Source organism: Carlito syrichta, unplaced genomic scaffold, assembly GCF_000164805.1.
Source record: "Carlito syrichta isolate Samal-C Ts95f unplaced genomic scaffold, Tarsius_syrichta-2.0.1 Scaffold303073, whole genome shotgun sequence".
Classification (NCBI taxonomy): domain Eukaryota; kingdom Metazoa; phylum Chordata; class Mammalia; order Primates; family Tarsiidae; genus Carlito; species Carlito syrichta.
In genome coordinates, this window is record NW_007247169.1 from 165,870 (window position 1) to 187,424 (window position 21,555).

The 21,555-nt window shown below is 40.3% G+C and overlaps 1 protein-coding gene and 2 non-coding genes across 3 annotated transcripts; 2 read left to right on the top strand and 1 right to left on the bottom strand.

The window, feature by feature from the left end:
- Positions 1–194: 194 nt before the first annotated feature.
- Positions 195–10,748, bottom strand: LOC103259957 (histone H4). Its single transcript, XM_008057607.2, has 2 exons — positions 10,283–10,748; positions 195–332 (listed from the first exon to the last, which is right to left on the bottom strand). Exon 1 carries the CDS (start codon positions 10,741–10,743, stop codon positions 10,432–10,434), a length of 312 nt encoding a protein of 103 aa, XP_008055798.1. The 5' UTR covers positions 10,744–10,748; the 3' UTR covers positions 195–332; positions 10,283–10,431.
- Positions 10,749–11,745: 997 nt separating this feature from the next.
- On the top strand, positions 11,746–11,817 carry TRNAM-CAU. The gene has a single exon. It is a non-coding gene; the product is annotated as a tRNA-Met (tRNA).
- Positions 11,818–16,123: 4,306 nt separating this feature from the next.
- TRNAR-UCG lies at positions 16,124–16,196 on the top strand. Its single transcript has one exon. It is a non-coding gene; the product is annotated as a tRNA-Arg (tRNA).
- Positions 16,197–21,555: the final 5,359 nt, after the last annotated feature.

The following is a 21,555-nucleotide window of genomic DNA, read 5'->3' on the forward strand; positions in this document are numbered from 1 at the left end:
CAGTAACGTCTGCACGTTTATTCACTGAGTTTGTCGTCCTTGGGTTATTTCACGTCGTTATATATATTAACTCTTGGCAAGATCAGGAACTTGTAAACGTGGCTGAACATGAGGTTCAAGAGACAACAGGCAACAGAACAGCATGAGGGGAAAGGAAAGAAGTTTCCTGGACTGTTTTATTCTTTAGCCATGATTCCTGGTGGGTGAGAAGACAGGGACTTGTTTTGTTGTTTGTTTGGGTTTGTTTTTGATCTGTAACTCTCCGAGCACTGGAGTTTTTCCTAAGCGTCCTCCATGTCCTGGATCGACCTTGTCCACAGCTACTTCGTTTCCTGAAATTTCATTTTTAGAGAACAGGGTTACAAGGAATTAACATCTGTGTAGTAATTCTTAGCATGCCTACTGTCTGATTTTATCCTACAATCATATCTTATGAAATAGGATCTCCTGTTTTACAGGTGAATGACCTGAGAAATTTGTTATACTTACACAAATATAAATAAAATTGGAAACTGAATCCCATCCATCACATTCAAAAGACTATTTTCCGCACTATTTGTTAGAGACTATCCTAAGCAGAAGGCTAACTGCATTTGTAGCAGTAGGGAAATTTAGGCTCAACTGGAATAAAAGTAAAATCTGTCAGGAGATACACATATTCTTTCTTGCACAGTAAAATTTTTTTTAGAAAGAAAAGAATATGATAGTGACTGTGGGGCCCTAAAGATCACTTCTGAGCACTGTGTTTTGAAGGGAAACCCATGGGTATTGGCAGTGTAAACCTGAGCCCAAAAATCTATTAGCTCTATGTCTTAATCTTCAAATGTCTACATAGCAGATTACTGTGAATATTTGTAATGGGTCACTTGTGGAAAAAAAGAAAATCTAAGCTCCATATATAATTAATTTTTGCTCTTCAAAGTGAGTTTTAAATACATTTTGAAACAATGTATTTATGGAAATATTTCAAGCACGGTTTAAGGGGGAAATCTCTCCAGACAGGATACAGTCCTGATTGCCTGTTTTAATTCTGTGTTTGGGCAATTTATTTAATTCTTCTATAAACCTCTAAATGGGAATCATAAGCAGTAACTAAAGCACTTAGGACACTGGCTGCAAAGAGGTTGCTTCCCAAAATATTAGCTGTGGCGAAAGCCTCTGGCTGAAGCTGTAGGGAAGGTGCCTTGGTCCTGCCCAAATTGCAACACCAGAGTCCTGAGGCCTTGAATAATGCAATAAGCTGCCAAACTTACTAGCTTTTTATGCCAATTAGACTTCTTTCTCTGACAGTGTAAACAAGACTCTGAAGGGTCCAATCACCTGTTTAGAACCATCTCTTTTCTCTGAAGTGTCTTGAGGACATCCTACTGTCTTACCTATAAGATTTCCCTGTCTTTGCTAACCAATTCAAGCAACATGTGTCATATTTTCCAGGGATTACCCCACACCCTCATTAGAACAAGGGATGCCTCATTTAACCTCTAGATGTGTTGGGTTCTCAGAAAGAAAACCTAAAAACTCACATAAGAACTGGCTATTAGCTTTTTTTTTCCTCCATGCTTCCTATTTCCTTTGCTAAATCTACTACATTTATTTTCCCTCCATTTATTTATAAGGTTTCCATCATATACTTCCAAAGCAGATCCTTTTTTTTTTAGATAAACATAATCTACACCTTGATAAATGTCTGTTACATTGGAACATAAAGCCTGTCAATGGTGACTAGCACCTATAATCCCAGCACTTAGGGAGGCCAAGGTGAAAGGATCATTTGAGGCCAGGAGTTCGAGACCAACCTGGACAAAAAAGCAAAATCTCAACTCTACAAAAAAAATTTTTAAAAATTAACAGGGCATTGTGGCACACGCCTGTAGTCTCAACTACTCCAGTGGAGAAGAAAGGATTGCCTGAGTCCATGAGGTGGAGGCTGCAGTGAGCTGTGAAGTTGCCTGGGTACCAGAGTGAGATTCCAACTCAAAAAAAAAAAAAACTGGAACATAGGAGACTGCCTCACTAATAAGGGGCCACACTGTTCTAAATCCATTCTATCTCTGAGACATTGGTCATTTCAAAGGAAATTGGTGTACATTCCTGTACCTAAGAATACCACCTCGCCAGGCTCAGTGACTCAGCACTTTGGGAGACAGTGGTGAGAGGACTGACTGAGTCCAGGGGTTAGAGATCAGCCTGGGCAACTTGGCGAGACTTCACCTCTACAGTAAATCAGAAAATTAGCCGGGTGTGGGGGTGCGCACCTATAGTTCCAGCTACTTGGAAAACTGAGGCAAAAGGATCCCCTGAGCCCAGCAGGCCAAGTCTGCGGTGGCCATGAGTGTGCCAGCCTAGGGAACAGAGTGAGACTCCAACTCAACTCAACGCAAAAAAAAAAAAAAAGGAACACCACCTCACCCCAAAATTGAGGTAACATCTTCCCTAAGCTCTGATTCAAGTACCTGCTGCTGTTGTATTTCTTATTCCTATAGTAAATAACTCCTGGAAAAAAAAATAAAAAGAGTTACTATACTATCTTCCATCTACCCTCAGCAGTATATACACTGAGGTTCAGAACATACTCCCCCAAAACATGGTACCTTAACATATTGAATACTTTAAGGTGATGAAATTTGAGAAACAGCAAGGGCAGGAAAGTCTCTCTGATCTTTCCCCACCCTTCTCCCCTGAAGCAGGTCATAAGATCCTAAGCCCCTTGCTAGATTTCTCTTTATTACCTTTAGTTCCATAATGTAATACTTACATTAAATAAATATGTGAGATTTTTCTCTTGTTTATCTCTCTTTTATTATCCAGTCAATGAACCTAAGATGTGGACAAAAAAAGATAAACTTTTCCCTTATACGCTAGTTGTGGGTGTGCATCAGTGTTCTGTGTTTGTCTTTCTAGGGTAGAGAAGCAGGCATAGCATTGAAAAGACCCAGAGAAAAATGATTCCAGAATGAAAATGTTGAGAAGTGTATTGGTTTGCTTAGGGATGCAATAACAAAGTACCACAGATTGAGTGGTTTAAACAAATTATTGTTCTTATAATACTAGAGGCTGGAAGTCCAAGATCAACCCTGTGAGTAGGGTTGATTTCTTTGGATTTCTTTGGAGTTTCTTTCCTCTGGCTTGCGGATGACTGTCTTCCCCCTGTGTCTTCACCAAGACTTTCCTCTGTGCCTGTGTCAGAAAAAATTTTTGATAAAATCCTCTGTGCCTGTGTCTGTATCCTAATCTACTCTTTTTATAAGAATACCAGTCAGATTAGATTAGGACCCACCCAAATAGCCACATTTTACATCTTTAAAGATTCTACATCCCTTTGAAGAACTAGAACTATAAAAATAAAAGACCCTATGCCAAAGAAAGTCACATTTTCAGGTACTGAATGTTGAACGTCAACATATGAATCTGAGTAGGCAGGGGAACAATTCAGTCCATACCAAGAGGTATTGTGATTAGGCATCTAAATACTAAATGAACTAAGTATTCTACAGGCATCTCAAACTCAAAAAGACTGCCACTGTATACTCTCCCCAGTAAGAAGGGGACAAAGGTTGAAAAACTATCTATTGGATACCATGTTCACTATTTGACAGACAAGTTCAATACAAGCCCAAACCTCACCATCAGGCAATATACCCATGTAACAAATCTGCACATGTATTGTAGCGGGAAGACAGAGAGATTATGACACTGAGACTATTATACGAAGTGGCAACTTTATTACACCAGCAGGCCTGAAGGTGAATGTGTCTAAATCGAGCCTCGCAGAAGGGGAGAAACGGGGTCTTATATCCTTGTTTAGGTAAGGGATGGGGTCATGTTGAGTGATCACATATTCCTTTGGAATCTTACAAGGTTGTACTCAGCAAAATCAGATTTTTCAAAGAACAAATGCTCTCCAGGAACTGCAGGGTTATAAAACGTCAGCTTCAGAAGAGGGGTTTTGGATAAGTCTGTGAATTAGTTACTCTTTTGCATTTCCATAAGAGCCATCAGTCTCTGGCCATTTGGTCCTTTTCAAACAAAACTGTCCTGGCACCTGGCTGGTCTTTAAAGCTTGCAACTTGGCTTTCAAAAGGAAATACCTTTTACTGCTACCAACCCCCCTTTCTGCCACAGGGTTAGTGGGAGACAGTCTGTCATCCCAGATGATTGCCATGGGGTCAACTGCTGACTCCAAAGCAGCTACTCATGTGTTTCTGCGTTCATTCACTCAATCATACAGGAAATATATTTCAGCATTTGCCACATTCTGCCACATTCTCCCCTTGATGCTTGATCTTTTATGAATCTAAAGCATCATCATCCTAAATTTGGTGCATCAACATTATATGGGCCACAGTTTTTTGTTCAACAACTGTTTCTACAAACTTAGAAATGGCGTTCATAATTATTGGGGCTATGCAAGAGAGGATAAGACAGGATCCCACCAATAGGATTATAGATTCAATAATATACTTAAATTCTTCCAGACCCAAGAGCATGTTTTTAAACCAATTGCCGATTTTTATGCCTTGCCATCTTTGCACCAGGACATGGGCAAGTCTTCTAACATCGGTGACTATATCAGTTATAACTTTACCATTATTATCTATTTGCAAACAACAGTCAGAGCTATTAAATATACCACATACTTTTTTCTTTTTCCACTAGCAGGTAGTTCAAAATTAAATGGTTTTGATAAATAGCTGCACTTATTTGGGCTTGTTGTTGAGCAGCAAGCTCAAAAGCCATGGCTGTTTGATTAGTTATAATTTCTAAGACAGTTTGTAACCTGATAATGCGATTTAGCATATATATATATATATATGGGCATGCAGCATTTCCAACTCCTATCTTGTGTGCCCATGTGGCTGGATCATAAGTATTTATAATTCTCTGGGGCGGCCATTCGTCATTTTTTCCAAACCTGGGTCCCTTCTATATTAGGAACTTGGTCAAGGGATCGAGCATCTTGTGTTTTGAGGCCTTCATAAAGGGGAATGCCTAGTTCATCCCCCCTTGGGTTAGGCAGGAGGAAAAACCCTGGCTGGATTATTCCTATGGTACATGTGCCATTCCATAATGCTGGGGGCTGGGCACATTCAACCTTTTTAAATGTCCAGAATAGTCCTTTAGTACACTGAGAAAATTTAGTTGCATAAGCAGATGCCCAATACCAAACAGGCCTTGTTGGTCACCAGAACTGTGGCAGGATGCAGCAAATGCTCAAATATATTTCTTGTATGATTGAGTGAATAAACACAGACACATGTGGCTGATTCGGTATCAGCAGTTGGCCTCACCTGGGCTGCCACTAGTCCAGCAGCAAGAAGGAAAGGTTGATAGCAGTTAAAGGTATTTCCTTTTGAAAGGCAAGTTGCAACTTTAAAGACCCACCAGGTCCCTGGGCAGGTTTTGTTTAAGAAAGGTCAAATGGCCCAAAGACTGGCTATTTCATAGAAATGGAAAAGAGTCTTATCTAAAACCCCCCTTCTGAAGTTGACAGTTTACAAGCCTGCAGTTCCTGGAAACCATTTGTTCTTTGAGAAATCTGATTTTGCTGAGTACAACCTTGTAAGATTCCAAAGGAAATATGTAACCACTCAACACGACCCCCCTCCCTTACCTAAACGAGGGTATAAGACCCCACGTCTCCTGTTCTGGGGTGCTCGAGCTTGATTTGGATGCATGAAATTCTCGGGCCCGCTGTGCTGTGCTAACCAGCATAATAAGGTGCCACTTCCTATAATAGTCTCGGTGTCACGATCTCTCTATTTTTTCTGCTACAGAATAAACTCCTGGCTGGGATGAATAACGATGGAAAACTCTTACATCTGGCCAGATAGTTTCTATATACGTACATGCTAGGTGTGTGTGGGAAGCGATAAACACCCAATTTAGGCAGAAATACATAAAAGCACAAGAACACTTGCTATTATAAGAAAGAATGGAAATGCTAGTGAAACCCTTTTCTAACATACTCAATGGGGGACAACTCTGTTAATTTTACAGCAAATAAAGTTAGTTCTACAGCAATTAAAATGACAGTTTAGGTTGACAAAGCAAAACAATGGTTTATCAGTAATGTCCCCTGAGTTCTTAAGCTGAATCCTCAATCTTCTGCCATGTATTGTAGAGACCCGCCAGGCACCAGGACAGTTTTGTTTGAAAAAGGCCAAATGGCTAAAGACTGATGGCTCTCAAGGAAAAGAGTAACTAATTCACTGACTTATCCAAAACCCCTCTTCTGAAGTTGATGGTTTATAACCCTGCAGTTCCTGGAGAGCGTTTGTTCTTTGAAAAATCTGATTTTGCTGAGTACAACCTTGTAAGATTCCAAAGGAAATATGTAATCACTCAACACAATCCCCTCCCTTACCTAAACAAGGGTATAAGACCCCACTTCTCCCATTCTGCAGGGCTCGATTTAGACGCATTAGCCCTTGAGCCTGCCAGCATAATAAAGTTGCCACTTCCTATAATAGTCTCGGTTTCACAATCTCTCTGTCTTCTCGCTACAGTTAGATTGTGTTTTCAAGATAGAACTGATAGGACTTACTCATAGAATGGATGTAGAGTATGAAAGAAAATCAGAGACAAAAATAACCCCAACTAAAAGGGTTAAAAATATCATTCACCAATTTCTAAATGATAAGAAAAGCTAAATTTGCAGACATAATATCAGAAATTATGTTTGAAGCTTATTTAAGTCAGAAGCACACATTAATTGGACTTTCACATAGAGATGTCTAGTAGGTAGCATAGTCTTGGAGTTTGGAGTTTAAGAAATGGTAATTTAATTTCCACATCATCAACATATAGGACTATATCTCCACAGCAACAGGAAAACATAAGCTCAACACAATTAGACAGTGATTTTCATTCTCAAGATCTGTCTTTATGCAAGCAGGAGCCGCTAAGCTAAGAAAAAAAAAGGAAGCCAGATATAGGGCTCTAAAGCTGAATTCCACAGATAGGCTTCAGGAAGCCTGAGAACTCCTAGAATTACACACAAAATAACTGGAGAGAATGGGTGCATTTTGGCAACAGTGTGAACTGCTATTACTGGATCCCCAAAGTGATTTCCCCATGGCTCTAACATTAATAGATTATTTTGTAATGGGAAGACAGAGAGGTAGTGACACCAAGACTATTATAGGAGGTGGCAATTTTATTTACGCCGGCGGACTTGGCGGGCTAACACTCCCAGGCCGAGCCCCCCAGAAAGGGAGAAGAGGGGTCTTATACCTTCATTTAGATATGGGAGGGGGGTCTTATTGAGTGATTACACATTTTCTTTGGAATTGTGTTGTACTCAGCAAAATCAGATCTTTCAAAGAACAAACGGTCTCCAGGAAATGCATGGTAAGCAGGGTTGTAAACTGTCAACTTCCAAAGAGGGGTTTTGGATAAGTCTGTGAATTAGTTACTCTTCTGCATTCCCATGAAAGCCTTCAGTCCTTGGCTATTTGGTTTTTCACAAATAAAACTGGTCTGGTGGGTTTTCAGAGCTTGCTGATTGATTTTCAAAAGGAATACTTTTAACTGCTACCAGCCCCCTCTCTGCCACAATTTGAGTATGAATTCCAATTGCATATTTTTGTTACTAAATGTATTTTTCCACATCTGTAAAATATGGATAATATTTATTCTGTTTGTTCTGGGAATTTCAGGAGAAAGGGAAATTTATTGGAGAAAGTACTTGTAAAACTGTAATTAGAAAACCACATGTCTTGAACACGGACCCAGCATTCCTTATTTCTCTGACCTACAGCTCAGTCCTTGCACTGCTTCTGTTCATTTCCAGTCCTCTTCTCATCTTGTAGATTTTTTACACATATGGCAGTTATACGATGACAACTCTCAATTATGTTCCCAGTCTGGACCTCTTGCCTAAACTTCAGACTTTGACTTATCTATCCAACTGCCTGTTTCCTATCTTCCTCTTAGATATGTAACAGGCATCTCACTCTGCATGTCCACAACTAAGATGTGGAATTGTCTTCAAAACTCGTTTCTTCCATATTCTTTCCCATGTTAACAACTGATATCGCCATTCTAGTTGTCCTGGCTAAAATCATTAGACTCACCCATAATTTTCTCTTTCTCTCATACTCTACATTCCTAAGCTCAGAAAAGGGCTATCAATCCATCTTTCAAAAAATGTATACACAAAATCCAACTGATTTTCACAGCTCTCACCAACACACTGCTCCAAGCCACTGTCATCTCTCAACTGCATTATCGTAGTAGCCTCTTACCTTGTCTCTCAGTCCTACCCTGGCCCCATTATAGTCTGTTTTCCATCAAGTATCCAGATGACTCGTTTAAAAATATAAATCAGATCATGTTAGTCCTCTGCTCAAAACCCTACAGTGGGGTTGGCATGGTGGCTCATACTTGTAATCCCAGCACTTTCGGAAGTTGAAGTGTAAAGATTGCTTGAGCCCAGGAGTTCGAGAGCAGCCTGGGCAACAAAACCAAACCTTGTCTCCACAGAAAATAGATAAATTAGCCAGGCGTGGTGACACATGCCTCTAGTCCCAGTTACTAGTAAGACTGAGGCAGTAGGAGTGCTTGAGCCCAGGAGGTTGAGGCTGCAGTAAACTGTGATTGTGCCACTGTATTCCAGCCTACAGTGGCTCTCACCTTACATTGCACTACAAGGCCATATAGGAACTACTTACCTCCATTTGCCTCTCAAAACTTATCTCCTCAACCTCCACACCCACTCCACCCCTTTGTTCAGTCACAGTACCTCCTTGCTGCCTCCAGGCTTTCCTAGTTGGTCTTCTATTTCCCTTCTTACTCCTTTCTTTCCAATTATTTTCATAGCACTTAGCACCATCTGAGAAACACTGCTTTACTTAGTTTGTGTGTGCACCCACACCAAATAAATATAAACTCCATGAATATAAGAATTTGGTTTGGTCACTGTCATTCACTGCTGTAATTCCCAAAGCATAGGACAGTGCCTGGCACATACTATGTGCTCATTTTGTTTGTTAAATATCCTGTTTTTATCCTCAAACTACTGTCTTAGCTAACATCTGATTCTTTTCATATTTGTGCAGGAGTCCCTATCTTAAAAAAAGGTAATATTCAAATTTAATCCATTGATTTTTCAGACTCCAAAATATCACCCTAGAGATTAATTGCTAGCCACAACGAGGAAAAGCCTGATTTTACAATGGTATTATAACCCTAGACCAGAGATTGATCTGTCATCTTGAATTCAGATAAACCAGATATCACGTTCCTCTTATGTGGTGCAATAGTATGTACATATAATTTATAAACTGTCTTGATAAGCACATTAACCTGATTTCAACTAAGTCTATGGACGCCACTTCTACTTTACAGGACATAGAGTATGGAAGTCAAGTAAAATGATCCCATCAGGAAACAAAGTCAATACAAAGAATATTCTACAGGTCTGGTCTCCAACAAATCAATAACAAAAAATGGGGTGGAAGAGATGGGGGAAGAAACTGCTTTAGATTAAGAGACTCCAGAGAGAACCAGACATGACTGGATCTTTCACGGAGCAAGTCAGACCTCCAAGACAGTTGGAGCAGAAGCATTAAGTGGGGTGTTTTTAATGTGGACTGAGTATGATCTTAAGAAATGTGGTTTGCATTAGGCATAAAAGATTATGCGGGTGTTTAACTAGTGCACACTTAATAATTTGGGGTTAAATAGCCTGATGCTTTTATGTATACTTAAAAAATAGGGGGGAAAGCTGTCGTCTCTATTACTTTGAAATTTAAGTTTAGACGATGTTTCAGTAGTGTTGTTCATTGAGTAATGTCCTAAAATTTTAGTGGTTTTGTAATCAAGTCTGCTACACCAGTCTATGCCAAATACTTGCCTCCTTGCGTGTTACTCCAGTGCCTTTTGTAGACCAAAGTTTAGTGGTCAGGGCAAAGCGGCAGCCCACACACCGTCTCCAATGAGCCTGCGCTCCCGCCCCGGGGGACGACCCGTTCCGCTCAGGGACTCGCCTTTGTCTCAAGCCCGCCAGAGTAGGCTTTGTTTCCCGCCCTCCCCGCCATCTTGAGCACGGTAAAGTAGGTTCTCCCACGCAGCTTCCCGACTTCTCTACAGTACTAGGTAAAACTTAAAACTCGGTTCTGAACTGTTAAGTACTTAAAACCCCACTGGCAAGTTCGCCATTTTACGAAAAACTTACCAGTTACCGTAAAATCGGGGGGCGGGGAGATCATAGCCCAAGAACCTTGGCACTCAAAGGGCCTTGAAAACATGAGAATCCACTATAACAAAAACAAGACGTTACCTGCAGTTTATCCCCGGATTAGGTACGTTTCAAAACAAGACCGAGAATACGAGAACACGGCAAAAGATGTCTGCTCTTTTACGGGAAAAAGTGGGCGGCCCTGAAAAGGGCCTTTGGTTGAGAAATGGAAATCTTGATTTGTGGAGACTTTAACCACCAAAGCCGTAAAGAGTGCGCCCCTGTCGTTTGAGAGCGTAGACCACGTCCATGGCTGTTACCGTCTTGCGCTTGGCATGTTCTGTGTAAGTGACAGCATCACGAATCACGTTTTCCAGAAAAACCTTCAGAACGCCGCGGGTCTCCTCGTAGATGAGACCGGAGATGCGCTTGACGCCCCCACGCCGAGCAAGGCGCCGGATGGCGGGCTTCGTGATGCCCTGGATGTTATCTCGCAAGACTTTGCGATGGCGCTTAGCACCGCCTTTCCCAAGCCCCTTTCCACCTTTGCCGCGTCCTGACATGGCTACAAACCTGCCTTAGACAAGCTTCCACTATGCAGCGGCTAAGACCGAGGCAACAACCTTATATACACAGTCTTCGGACCTAATTGAAAACTGAGAGCTTGCATACGGGAACTTTCTGCTGGCCCGTTGGCTCCACCCCTTAGAGCCCGGCCCTGGATGACGTCACCAACGACTTTGGGCCTGGCCGACTGGGTGCTCGTTCTGTGGAGGCGTGTCCTCCAGGCCCTGGGTCGCTAAATAGGAAGTTTCGAACTTTTTACAACTAAATCATATTGGAGACATTGTTTCGATGATTATCATTTGTTGCTTGGAATGCTTTAGGAAGACTGCACGGGGGCCTTGGACCAGAACTGCAGCAATATCCGTAGGACGCGTCCGGCGTTGTCCAATGTTTACAAAGTTCTGGCATTTCCGGTGTAAAGCACCTAGAACCGAAACCTCTTGCGAAAAGTTTGGAAAGGGCAAGACTTCACCTCACCATCACCAAGCCTAGAGAAATCTGACTAAAAGAGTTTTCTTAACAAAGGCAAAGACGTGGTTGGTTAGTGCTTCCGTGGTACAATTCTCACCCTCCGCGCTGAAGCTGAGTTTAATTCTTCCTTCTCTGCTTATTAGAATTTGTCATTTTCATTTAAAATCTAGCCACCTGTAGTTCCAGTTACTTGGAAGGCTGAGGCGGAAGGATCTCTGGAGCTCAGCAAGTCGACGCTGGGGTGGCTATGAGTGTGACACTGCACTCCAGAGTGAGACTACAATTCAAAAAAAAAAAAAATCTAGCCACCTCCTCACATCTGCACCCAGTAACTTTTCAATATGTTAAAGTTTACTTCTCCATTCTTTGTTTTCTCTTTCATTCTGGTAGCAGCCTTATTCCAAAAAGAATTGGTATCTGTAGTAGTCAAGGTATTGACATAAATAGGCGAGTTTCTGTAGGGTTTTTTTTAAACGTAAGACTGAGAACAGAGTTAAGAATATTGTTGGGAAGAAACCCTGCGGGCGAGCAGAGTGGCGCAGCGGAAGCGTGCTGGGCCCATAACCCAGAGGTCGATGGATCGAAACCATCCTCTGCTAGGAGCGTTCCCTTTTCCCAAAGCAATTTAGCTTCATGTTTAACAGAAAACAAAATGAAGCCAGGTCGTTCGGAATTAAAATAATTTCTGGGAAATAAACATGAATCTGTACACCATTTCTGGACGAGGAGTGATTATTTTCATGAACTCACATTTATTATTAACAAATTTTTCTGTCTTGAAGCAGATTTATTTTGCTGCCAAAGTGGCCATGCCGCTGTTGCCGGCCATTTATGACAGTTTTTTTTTTTTTCTTTTAAAGATGTGAGGTATAATTCAGGGTTAGGTACATAAGTGGTCATCATACAAGTGAAGTTTGGGCTTCCCATTGGTCGTCACTTCGCCTAGTTTGGGATCAGGTACGCTTATTAATGTTATGTGTCCCCATTCTCCACCACCACCACCCCTCCATTCCCGCAGTGATCCGCTACTGCCAATCCGCCAATCTCTTTCATGCAGCACAGGGTCCACTTATGAATGGGAACATGGTACTCAGTTCTTTGTTTCTGTTACAGATCACTGAGTAGGACAGTCTCAAAACCCATCATTTATGACAGTTCTGTGTTACCTTGTCAAGCAGGGAAAGTGCTGAAATAAGCTGAGTGCCAAGCGTGAAGACAGGGGTGTGCGTCGAGGGATGGCTATGTATTTATTTCAATACATAATTCAAATGGACCTTTTGCCAAGTGGTTAAGGTGATACACTAGAAGCCCTTTAATTCTCACGCAGATTCTTTGCAACTATGAGAGTCTTAATCCTGGGAGTAAATAAATGAGTAGCAGCTTGAGACAGATGTGGAGTCTTGACTGCCCGATTGAACTCTGACGTGAGAAAACTGCTTCTGCAGGCTACTGATGTGTCTTCTCCGTCCTCTACCCTCTAGTCTGTTTTTAAATCTCTAATAGAGCTGTTACCTAATGCTTATTTTTTTTAATATATGTTGACTGTTTTTTATTTGTCTCTCTCAGAAAGTATTCCTATTTAGATATTTATGTATCATATACTGAGAAGCTAAGAAGAAAAAAACACTAAATAGCCTATAGTCTAGACAAGCTTTTTAAAAAACTAGATAGGAATAGTGCAATACAGTATTTCTTTAAAAGAATTATACTCTAAGTGCAGTGGGAATAAGGGAAATGTAAGCCCATGACCATCTGCTGATTCAGTGATTCACTGGAAGTACACACATGACTCAACAGTCACTCTGGATTAGATTTATTATAGTGAATAATACAATGCAGAAAAAGAGATATGCACAGGTGAAGACTACAGAAGTCTTTCTTGTCCCAATTCTTCAGTGATGACACAAAGACTCTTTCCAGTTGTGTGTAAACCGTGTTTGCCTAGCAAAGTTCACTTGAGCATTGGAGTCAAAGTTGTCAAAGGGAGCTGGTCACATGGCTACCATGTGACCAGCCATGGGGTGGACACCTAACCAGATACCAGGTGCACATCATGAATCGTCATATTTACTTTAAGTGTGCTGAAAACCTAGCTCATGGTGATCTGCCGCTTCAGGTTAGTTGAATAACAGTATTACCCAGTAACTATGTGAACATTTCAATATTTTAGTAAGGGTCGTCATTATGGCACTTATCTATAAAGACAGGAAAAAACTAATACATTTGCTGCATCAATTTTGCCCTGGCAATTCTCTAATTCTGGAATGATGGCAGATTTTGAGCCACAACTTGAATGAGTAAGAATTTGCCAGACAGTCAAGAAGACCATTCTATGAAAAAGAAACAAATACAAAGAAAAAGAAGCGTGATACTTAAGGAACTATGAATAATTCAATAAGAGTATGGAGATGCGATCATGCGAGGGAGAGGGATTTGGAAAGAAAAATGACCGTGTCCTGATCACCTCCCATTCACCTATTGATGAAGAAGAAATTCCCCTTCCCTGAACAGTATGAAGGCTGAACACATGACACACAACACTAGATAAATGACATTGGTAGCTATTTATTAAGCACATATACTCACAGCCTGGAAGAAAAGGGCGCTGCTTGCAGTGCAAAATCATGAAAGGGTTGCATTCAGCAGCAGGACAAACTAGTAGAGGCTATGAGAAGCAGACTTCATAGTAATCAGAAGGTGGGGTGACTCATTCCCTTGAAAAATATTGACTTAGCAGTTTTAAGGGCTCACAGGGAGGTGGAACCCATTAGGTTGAAGATTGAGTGGGGTGCAGCTGTTCTAGCTGATAAAGGAACTGGCCAAGTGGGGAGCATTTCCTGCTCATGGGGGCCATATCTGTGGTGACAACAGAACTTGCAGCTAAGCCTTTTGCTGGGCCCTGTAAGGGTCAAAGTTGTCAAGGCAGCACTCGATCTTAGATCTTACAATACAGTCTAGAATTACCACAGAATAAGGAAGGGGCAGGTTACAAGGGTATGAGTTTACAATGAAAACAGATTTACATTTTATTTTTCAATAAGCGATAGGAAATCACTGAACAATTGTAAGCAAAGAATATGATCAAATTATCTCCTTAGGAAAAAAGCTCCTGGAGTTTTCATGTTTGTAGTCTGGTCCTTCATTGGTGTATTTTTCAGCAAGTCATTTCTAAATTGGGTAAAGGAATGTTTGGGACTATATATATTCATCAAAGTCTGATACTGGCCATCTTCATTTGCATGTTTAATACACAACTTGAACTTAAGTTCAAATAGATCTTACACCCCCCCCTTACATACACACACATACACACTCTACCCTTAAAATGTTCCTGAGGTCATTCCCATCTTAGTAAATGCAAACTTTGTTGTTACAGGAAAAAAAAATCTCAGGAATGTATACACCTTTTCTATTTCTCTCACAATCCAATCCAATCAGCAATCCTTCAAAACATATTCAGAATGCAGCCACTTCTCACCGTTTCCACCAACACTATCTATTGATGGTGTAGCCATAATCACGTGTCATCTATATATTGCAATAGCCTTTCAATCAATCTTCCAGACTCCAGAAAGAGAAAGCAACAAGTTCACAGTCTATTTTGTGCAGAATAGAAGAATATTTTTGTTAAATAGTCCCCACATTAAAGATGATTGCAGAGTTCAGAAAATATGGATATGAGAAATTCAGCACATTTTTATTGAGCTCCAACTATTTGCCAGATGTTATTGTATGGCTAGGGAAAGAAAGATTATGTAAAAGTATTCATTTCTGTGCTCCAGAAGCTTGATTTGCCAATCAAGAAAAGCTAAGGCCTATGACAAGCCAGGAGAGACATTGCTCTCTTTGTCTGTGCTTTAGGAAAATTAAAAAAGACCAGGTGCAGTGACTCACGCCTATAATCCCAGCACTTTGGGAGACAGAGATGAGAGGATTACTTGAGCGACAGAGTGAGACTCCAACTCAAAAAAAAAAAAAGAAGAAGAAAATTAAGAAAATGTTTTATTTGTAGAGTACTGACATCTTCAAATGAGACACATGAGGTCACAAAGATCCACTGACAGGCTTGAAAGAAGCCATCCGAAATACAACTTTATATCTTCTTATGAGACCAAGCACTCTACAGTACATTATAAATTCTATAAGTATATTCTCCATGTTATTTTAATGCATTTTGCAAATGTAAAAATTGCTAACAGTCAAAACGTGTGTGTTGGTTTGCTTCTTAACATATGGGAGCCTCAAAAAACAATAATAACCCTGGTCATCTTTATACTCCTGAAAAACCGCCAAAAATATTTTTTTCCCCCAACAGGAATATATCATGAAAAGTGCTCTGATATCACATTATAACAATCGGAGAAAGTACCAGAACATCATAGGGAGAAGAAAACTGTCGTGGGAATCTGCAGATATCCGTATAGGATAGCGAAAAAGACGATCCTGCAGATGTTGCCTGCAGGGGCAGTTTCCTTAACAACTGGCTAGGCAGTCACCCCAAGTACCTAGAGTCTGTAAATGTTGAATGTGAGTGAGTATCAGTAGGAAAAAAACCCTGAGTAAGCTTAATTTTAAAACATCCTTAGATACAGGATATATGAAGTATTTTTGACTTCTCTTGGGTCTCATAAACTTCACTTTTTTTGCTTTGGGAGTCGTAGAGCAAACGGCTTTTCTCTCCATGCAGTAGCCATATACCACAAGATCGAAATAATTGTTAATTCCAACTGTTCATCAATTCCGACGCTGTAAATAACACATGATCTAGGGTTTCCACTTTCCCAATGGCGGAAAAATGGAAGCGGCGGATGCCATTGCCTTTTGATTATTATACAAAATATTAGAGAACGGAGGCAGAAAGCTCATTTTACTTTCTAAGTTTTGCAGTGGAGCAGGGTTTCCAAGGACCACGTGGCCCAATGGATAAGGCGTCTGACTTCGGATCAGAAGATTGAGGGTTCGAATCCCTTCGTGGTTACGCTTCTTTTGTGCGTGTTTTTCCAAACGTACTCTTGCAAAATTCGATTATCTTGTCTCATTGAAGGGAAAGATAAAAAAATCACCCATGAAATGCCTTGGGAGAACCAGTATTAGAATGAAGAAAGACTGAGAGTCAAAACCAAAATAAGATCATTCGATATTTTAGGACTCTTAAGTTCTCGCCAAGTTTGGATTTTGAGCGCCTGTATTTCAGTTTCGCAGATTCAGATTGTCCTGAGCCTCTTGAAAGCAGGAACTCAGATCTGTAAGCCAAGCTCTGTCAAACTGTCTCACACCAATGCCAGGTACCCTCAGTGGCTATCAAAGTAAAAAAAATTTCACTTTTTTTTTTTTGCCTTGGGAGTCATAGAGCAAATTACTTTTCTCTCCATGGAATAGCCATATACCGCAAGATTCAGTTAGCACTAGGTGGCAGCCTCCTCACATTTCTCTTCTAGTCAAGTCTGCTTGTCCTACAAAATTTGGCTGCTGCTGGGAACGTATCTTACTGATTTTCACACTTCCTCTCCTTTTCTATCTTAACAGTTTGTTTTGGTTTTGTTGCCATCAAAAGAATGAGAACAACTCATATTCAATTCTAAATTGCAGAGCAAAAATATAAAGGTCATTAAAAGAGCCCAAATGATAAGAGTGTGTCTGTGCAAACAGAAAGGACAGCTATGCAAAAATACATAAATACACATTTTGTGTCCCCAAATAACTGAATTTAATAATAATTTAGGATTAAGACAGTAACTTCCCATTGTTGACATCATAGTGACACATACAGCATTTGTCTCCATCTAGATGAGAACACTGTTCAAATTATATGAAACCCACAAGTGTGTTTCTAGGTCAAAGCAATGAATATTAAAACATGGAAATAATTACCTCTCCCTGCCTATCTTTCTCCCCATCCATTATTTTAGGCACTGTGATTTTTGAATGCAGGATCTGGGATATGGAAAAAACAGTAAGGAGAGTACACAAAAATCCATGCTCTCAAAAGTTTTAGGGGTGAGGGAAAGCAGGAAAAGGCAACACAGAAAACACAAAATCAATATGTAGATTAAATCATATATAGGTAAATTGTACTGTATACTAGAAAAGATAGGTTCTAAAGGAGTTCAAAAAAAACATGCCACTCCAGCATATGGACTAATTTGAGTCACTTGAACACCTCAATTTCTCAACCAACTCATCTTTGACAAAGCCTCCCCCCAAAAAAACACTTGAAGAACAGCAGTTTCAAGAAGATCACTCTGACCTTCCTTCTATTTCTTAAAAGCAGAAATTGAAATTCCTGCGTCCTCCCTAAACCAGAACAAAAGTATCATTCTTACCAAGAATGAGAAATTGTGGCTCTTTGTACAAACAAACCTTGTTAAATTAGCCCTTATCCTCCTTGCTACTTCTCTACCCAGTTAACTACCCTGGCTCAAGCCCCTTGGCTTAAATTTGCATAATTTACTACTTTTTGTCTAATTCAGTATATGTGTTCAAATTTAACTGCATCTTATCTTCATTTCCTTATGAAGGCCCTTGTGCCAAGTAAAACTTGCATTAAATGAATCTGTATGCTTTTCTCCTGCTGATCTAATATCAATTTAATTCTCAGGCCTTGCTGAAGTAGGAGGATCACTTCAGCCCAGAAGGCAGTGAGTTATGATCATGCCACTGCGTTCCAGCCTTGGCAAGAGAGCAAGACCCTATCTCTAAAGCAAAATGTTTTCAATATGTGAGCATACAAATAACCCCATTAAAAAGTGGACAAACAACATGAATAGACATTTATCCAAAGAAGACATGCAAGTGTTCAATACACATTTGAAAAAATACTCAACATCACTCACCATCAGGGAAACACAAATTAAAAACATGAAATGCCACCTTACACCAGTCAAATGACCATTATTTAAAAAATCAAAACACAATGATTGCTGGTGAGGATGTGAAGAAAAGAGAACACTTATACACTGTTGTGAGGGTGTAAATTAGTACAACCTCTATGGAAAACAGTATGAAGATTACTCAAAGAACTAAAGTAGATCTACCATTTGATCCGGCAATTCCACTATTAGGTATCTAGCCAAAGGAACAATGGTCATTATATTAAAAAGACAACTGTACTGGCATGTTCATCACGCACAATTCACAATTGCAAAGATATGGGATCAACCTAAATGCCCATCCACTGGTCAGTGGGTGATTACAATGTGGTATATATACACCATGGAATACTACGAAGCCATAAAAAAGAATGAAATCATGTCTTTTGCAGCAACATGGATGAAACAAGATCATCAGTCTAAGTAAACTGGTTCAGAAGCAGAAAACGAAACACTGCATGTTCTCGCTCATATGTGGGAGCTAAATGGACACAAAGATGGAAATAATAGACACTGAAAAAATCAATAAGGGGTGATGGAGGAGAGAAGCTAGGGTTCAGGAAAAAACCCACAGGTTCCAATGTTCACTTTCTGGGGAATGGGCCACCTGAGATTCAATCCCCACCAATACACAATATGTCTGTGTAATGAATACGCATATGTACCCCCTGAATCAAAAATAAAAATTAGGTCGGGCTCGGTGGCTTAGCCTGTAATCCCAGCACTTTGGGAGGCCGAGGTGAGTGGATTGCCTGAGCCTGCGGGTTCGAGACCCTCCTGGGCAACTTGGCAAGCCCTCATCTCTACAATAAATCAAAAATTAGCCAGGTGTGGTAGCACGCATCTGTAGTTCCAGCTACTTGGAAGCCTGAGGCGGAAGGATCACCGGAGCCCAGCAGGTTGAGGCTGCAGTGGCCAAGAGCAGTCACTGCACTCCAGTCTGGGTGACAGAGTGAGACTCCAACTCAAAAAGTAAAATAAAATAAAATAATTAAAATTTAAAAAAATAAATAAATAAAGACGCAATTATACTTCCTTGTCTATAAACTAAAGGCGCTCTTCATAGTTCAAAGTATGGGGAAAAGGAAATTTCCTTCTGAAAGACGGCAGAGATACACAAGGGCAAGCCCAACTATGCAGGCATATTTAAAAGGCACTGCTTGACTCACACCTGCTAACATCGCACTAACCAAAGTCATTCTCATGTTCAAGTCCAAAGTCAAGAGTTCTAGAAGTACACCACATCTCTTTGGGAGGAATTTCGAAATTGTTGGTTTAGATATAGGAAGGAATGAAGAACTGAGGTCAATATTTAATCATATAAGAAGTCAGTGCAGTTTTAAACATTTTAGCAATTATTCATCTTTTCTATTGTGTTAAATCTTATTGTATTTCTTATTACTAACAACAATTTATCACATTTACAAATGAACATGTATCCTGAGGAAGAGAAAAGCAACCCCTGACAATCAAGAACCCGTCTGGTATTAACAGCTGGGCTTTGTGGTTGCTAGGAGCTGGCCTGGCTCTCACAGTTACACCCTGGTCATTTCCTTTTGAATATAAGGAATCACAAAACAACAACAACAACAACAGGTAATGACACTCTGTGGCCATTATGAAGCAAGATAAAAACAAGATGGAACAGACAAAAAGCAAGAACATTGCCAAATAACAAAAATAACCAAGCGTCCTCTCCTTCCCGGCTAGTATGAAAAAACTGCTTTTTTACCAGTTATAACTACAGCCCTGCTTTATTTTCTCACCTAGATAAAAATGATTAGAATATACAATCACAGAATGACTGAGCCTACTAATGGTTCACCAGGGCATTTTGTCGCCCTCATTGCAACGAACCAAGAAATCCAGATTCATATGGCTATACGTCTGTCTCTGTTGGTCTTTGGCAAGAGATCACTGACTGTCTTGGATCCTGAAACACTAAATGTCACAGACATAGAGGCTGCTGACTTTTATGTAACCTTCTCTGTATCCACCACTAAACCAGATGAAGGGGAGAGGGGTTAAAAAACTGAAGACAATCTTTGCATGATAAAAACATAGCAATTTTTTCCAGTTTGCTGTATTTAGCATTGCAATATTTTTGTTAAATATGGAATGCTTTGGCTAAATGGCAGTTTTACATTTTAATTTGACAGGTTTGTCAATCTGTTTGTGATTTTTTTATCCAGTATAACTTTTTAAGAATTCAGTGGTTTCCTACTATTTAGAACTAATATGGTATGTGGAACCAATTCCTCTCTGATTATACATTTATGATGCTACTGATACTGATGTTTAGAAAGAGTGCTGTGCTGTACATTTCTACTGCAGGTAAACATTTGCACATATCCTACTATCTTGGTATAAAATTAGAATAGTGGAATTTCTGGGTTGAAGAGTATATATGCTTGTAAGGTTTTTGACGTAAATTTTCAGTGGTTCTCCAGAAAGGATTTCAGCTTAACAATGCCTCCAGGACAGAAAAGTACCAAACTTTAGTATACTAATTTCCATAGTTAGAAATGACTTATTTATTATATATAGTATATTATTTATTACCATTAATAACATAAGTGATATGTTTCTTTTTTTGTTTCAATGGTGTATCTTAAGCACCTGAAACAGTACCTGTTCAATAAACAGAAAAGAGTGATAGGTACTATGGGAAAAATCAAGCATAGGAAGAATATAGGGAACAGTAGTCAGGGAAGCACAAGTGAAAGTGATATTTGAGCAAAGAAGATGAGAATCTGAGTCAAGTAAATATCCAAGAACAGTTCCAGGAAGAGGGAAAACAAGTGCAATGGCCCAGAGGTAAGATTGTGCCTGGAGTATTCAAGGAACAGCAAGAAAGGGCAGCTGGAGGAGATACAGCAGGAGAGAGTGTGATAGGATGTGAGATCAGGGAGGCCATAGTGAAGCAGATCACTTAGGGTCCTCAAGGCCATGAAATAACAGCTTTAACACTGAGTGAAAGGGGGAGAGCATGGAAGATTTGGAACAGGAGAGTGGCATCATGTGACTTACCCTTTAGCAGAATCATGCTGGCTTCTGGATTGAGGATACATTGTGGCAGAGCAAGATAGGAAGTAGGGAGAAGAGTCAGGAGGTTGGTCATGGTGGCCTGGATTACAAGGACAGCTGAGGAAGTGGTGAGAAAATGATTTGTTTCTGGATATGTTGAAAAGAGAACCAAGAAGCTACCTCCTTTCTATTTATTGTATTCCTCTTTGGTAGTAAGAAAATAACAGGCCCCTTGGGCCTGACGGGGCAGAGGTAAATTTACCCAAAATCTACTTCCCTACTTTGTAACACCAGAGGAGGCTTGGGCACATGTAAAGTCTACATTTGGTGTGCATTAAAAAGACTGACAGGCAGGGCTCGGTGGCTCAACCTGTAATCCCAGCACTTTGGGAGGCCAAGGTGAGTGAATTGCCTGAGCCCACAGGTTCGAGACCCGCCTGG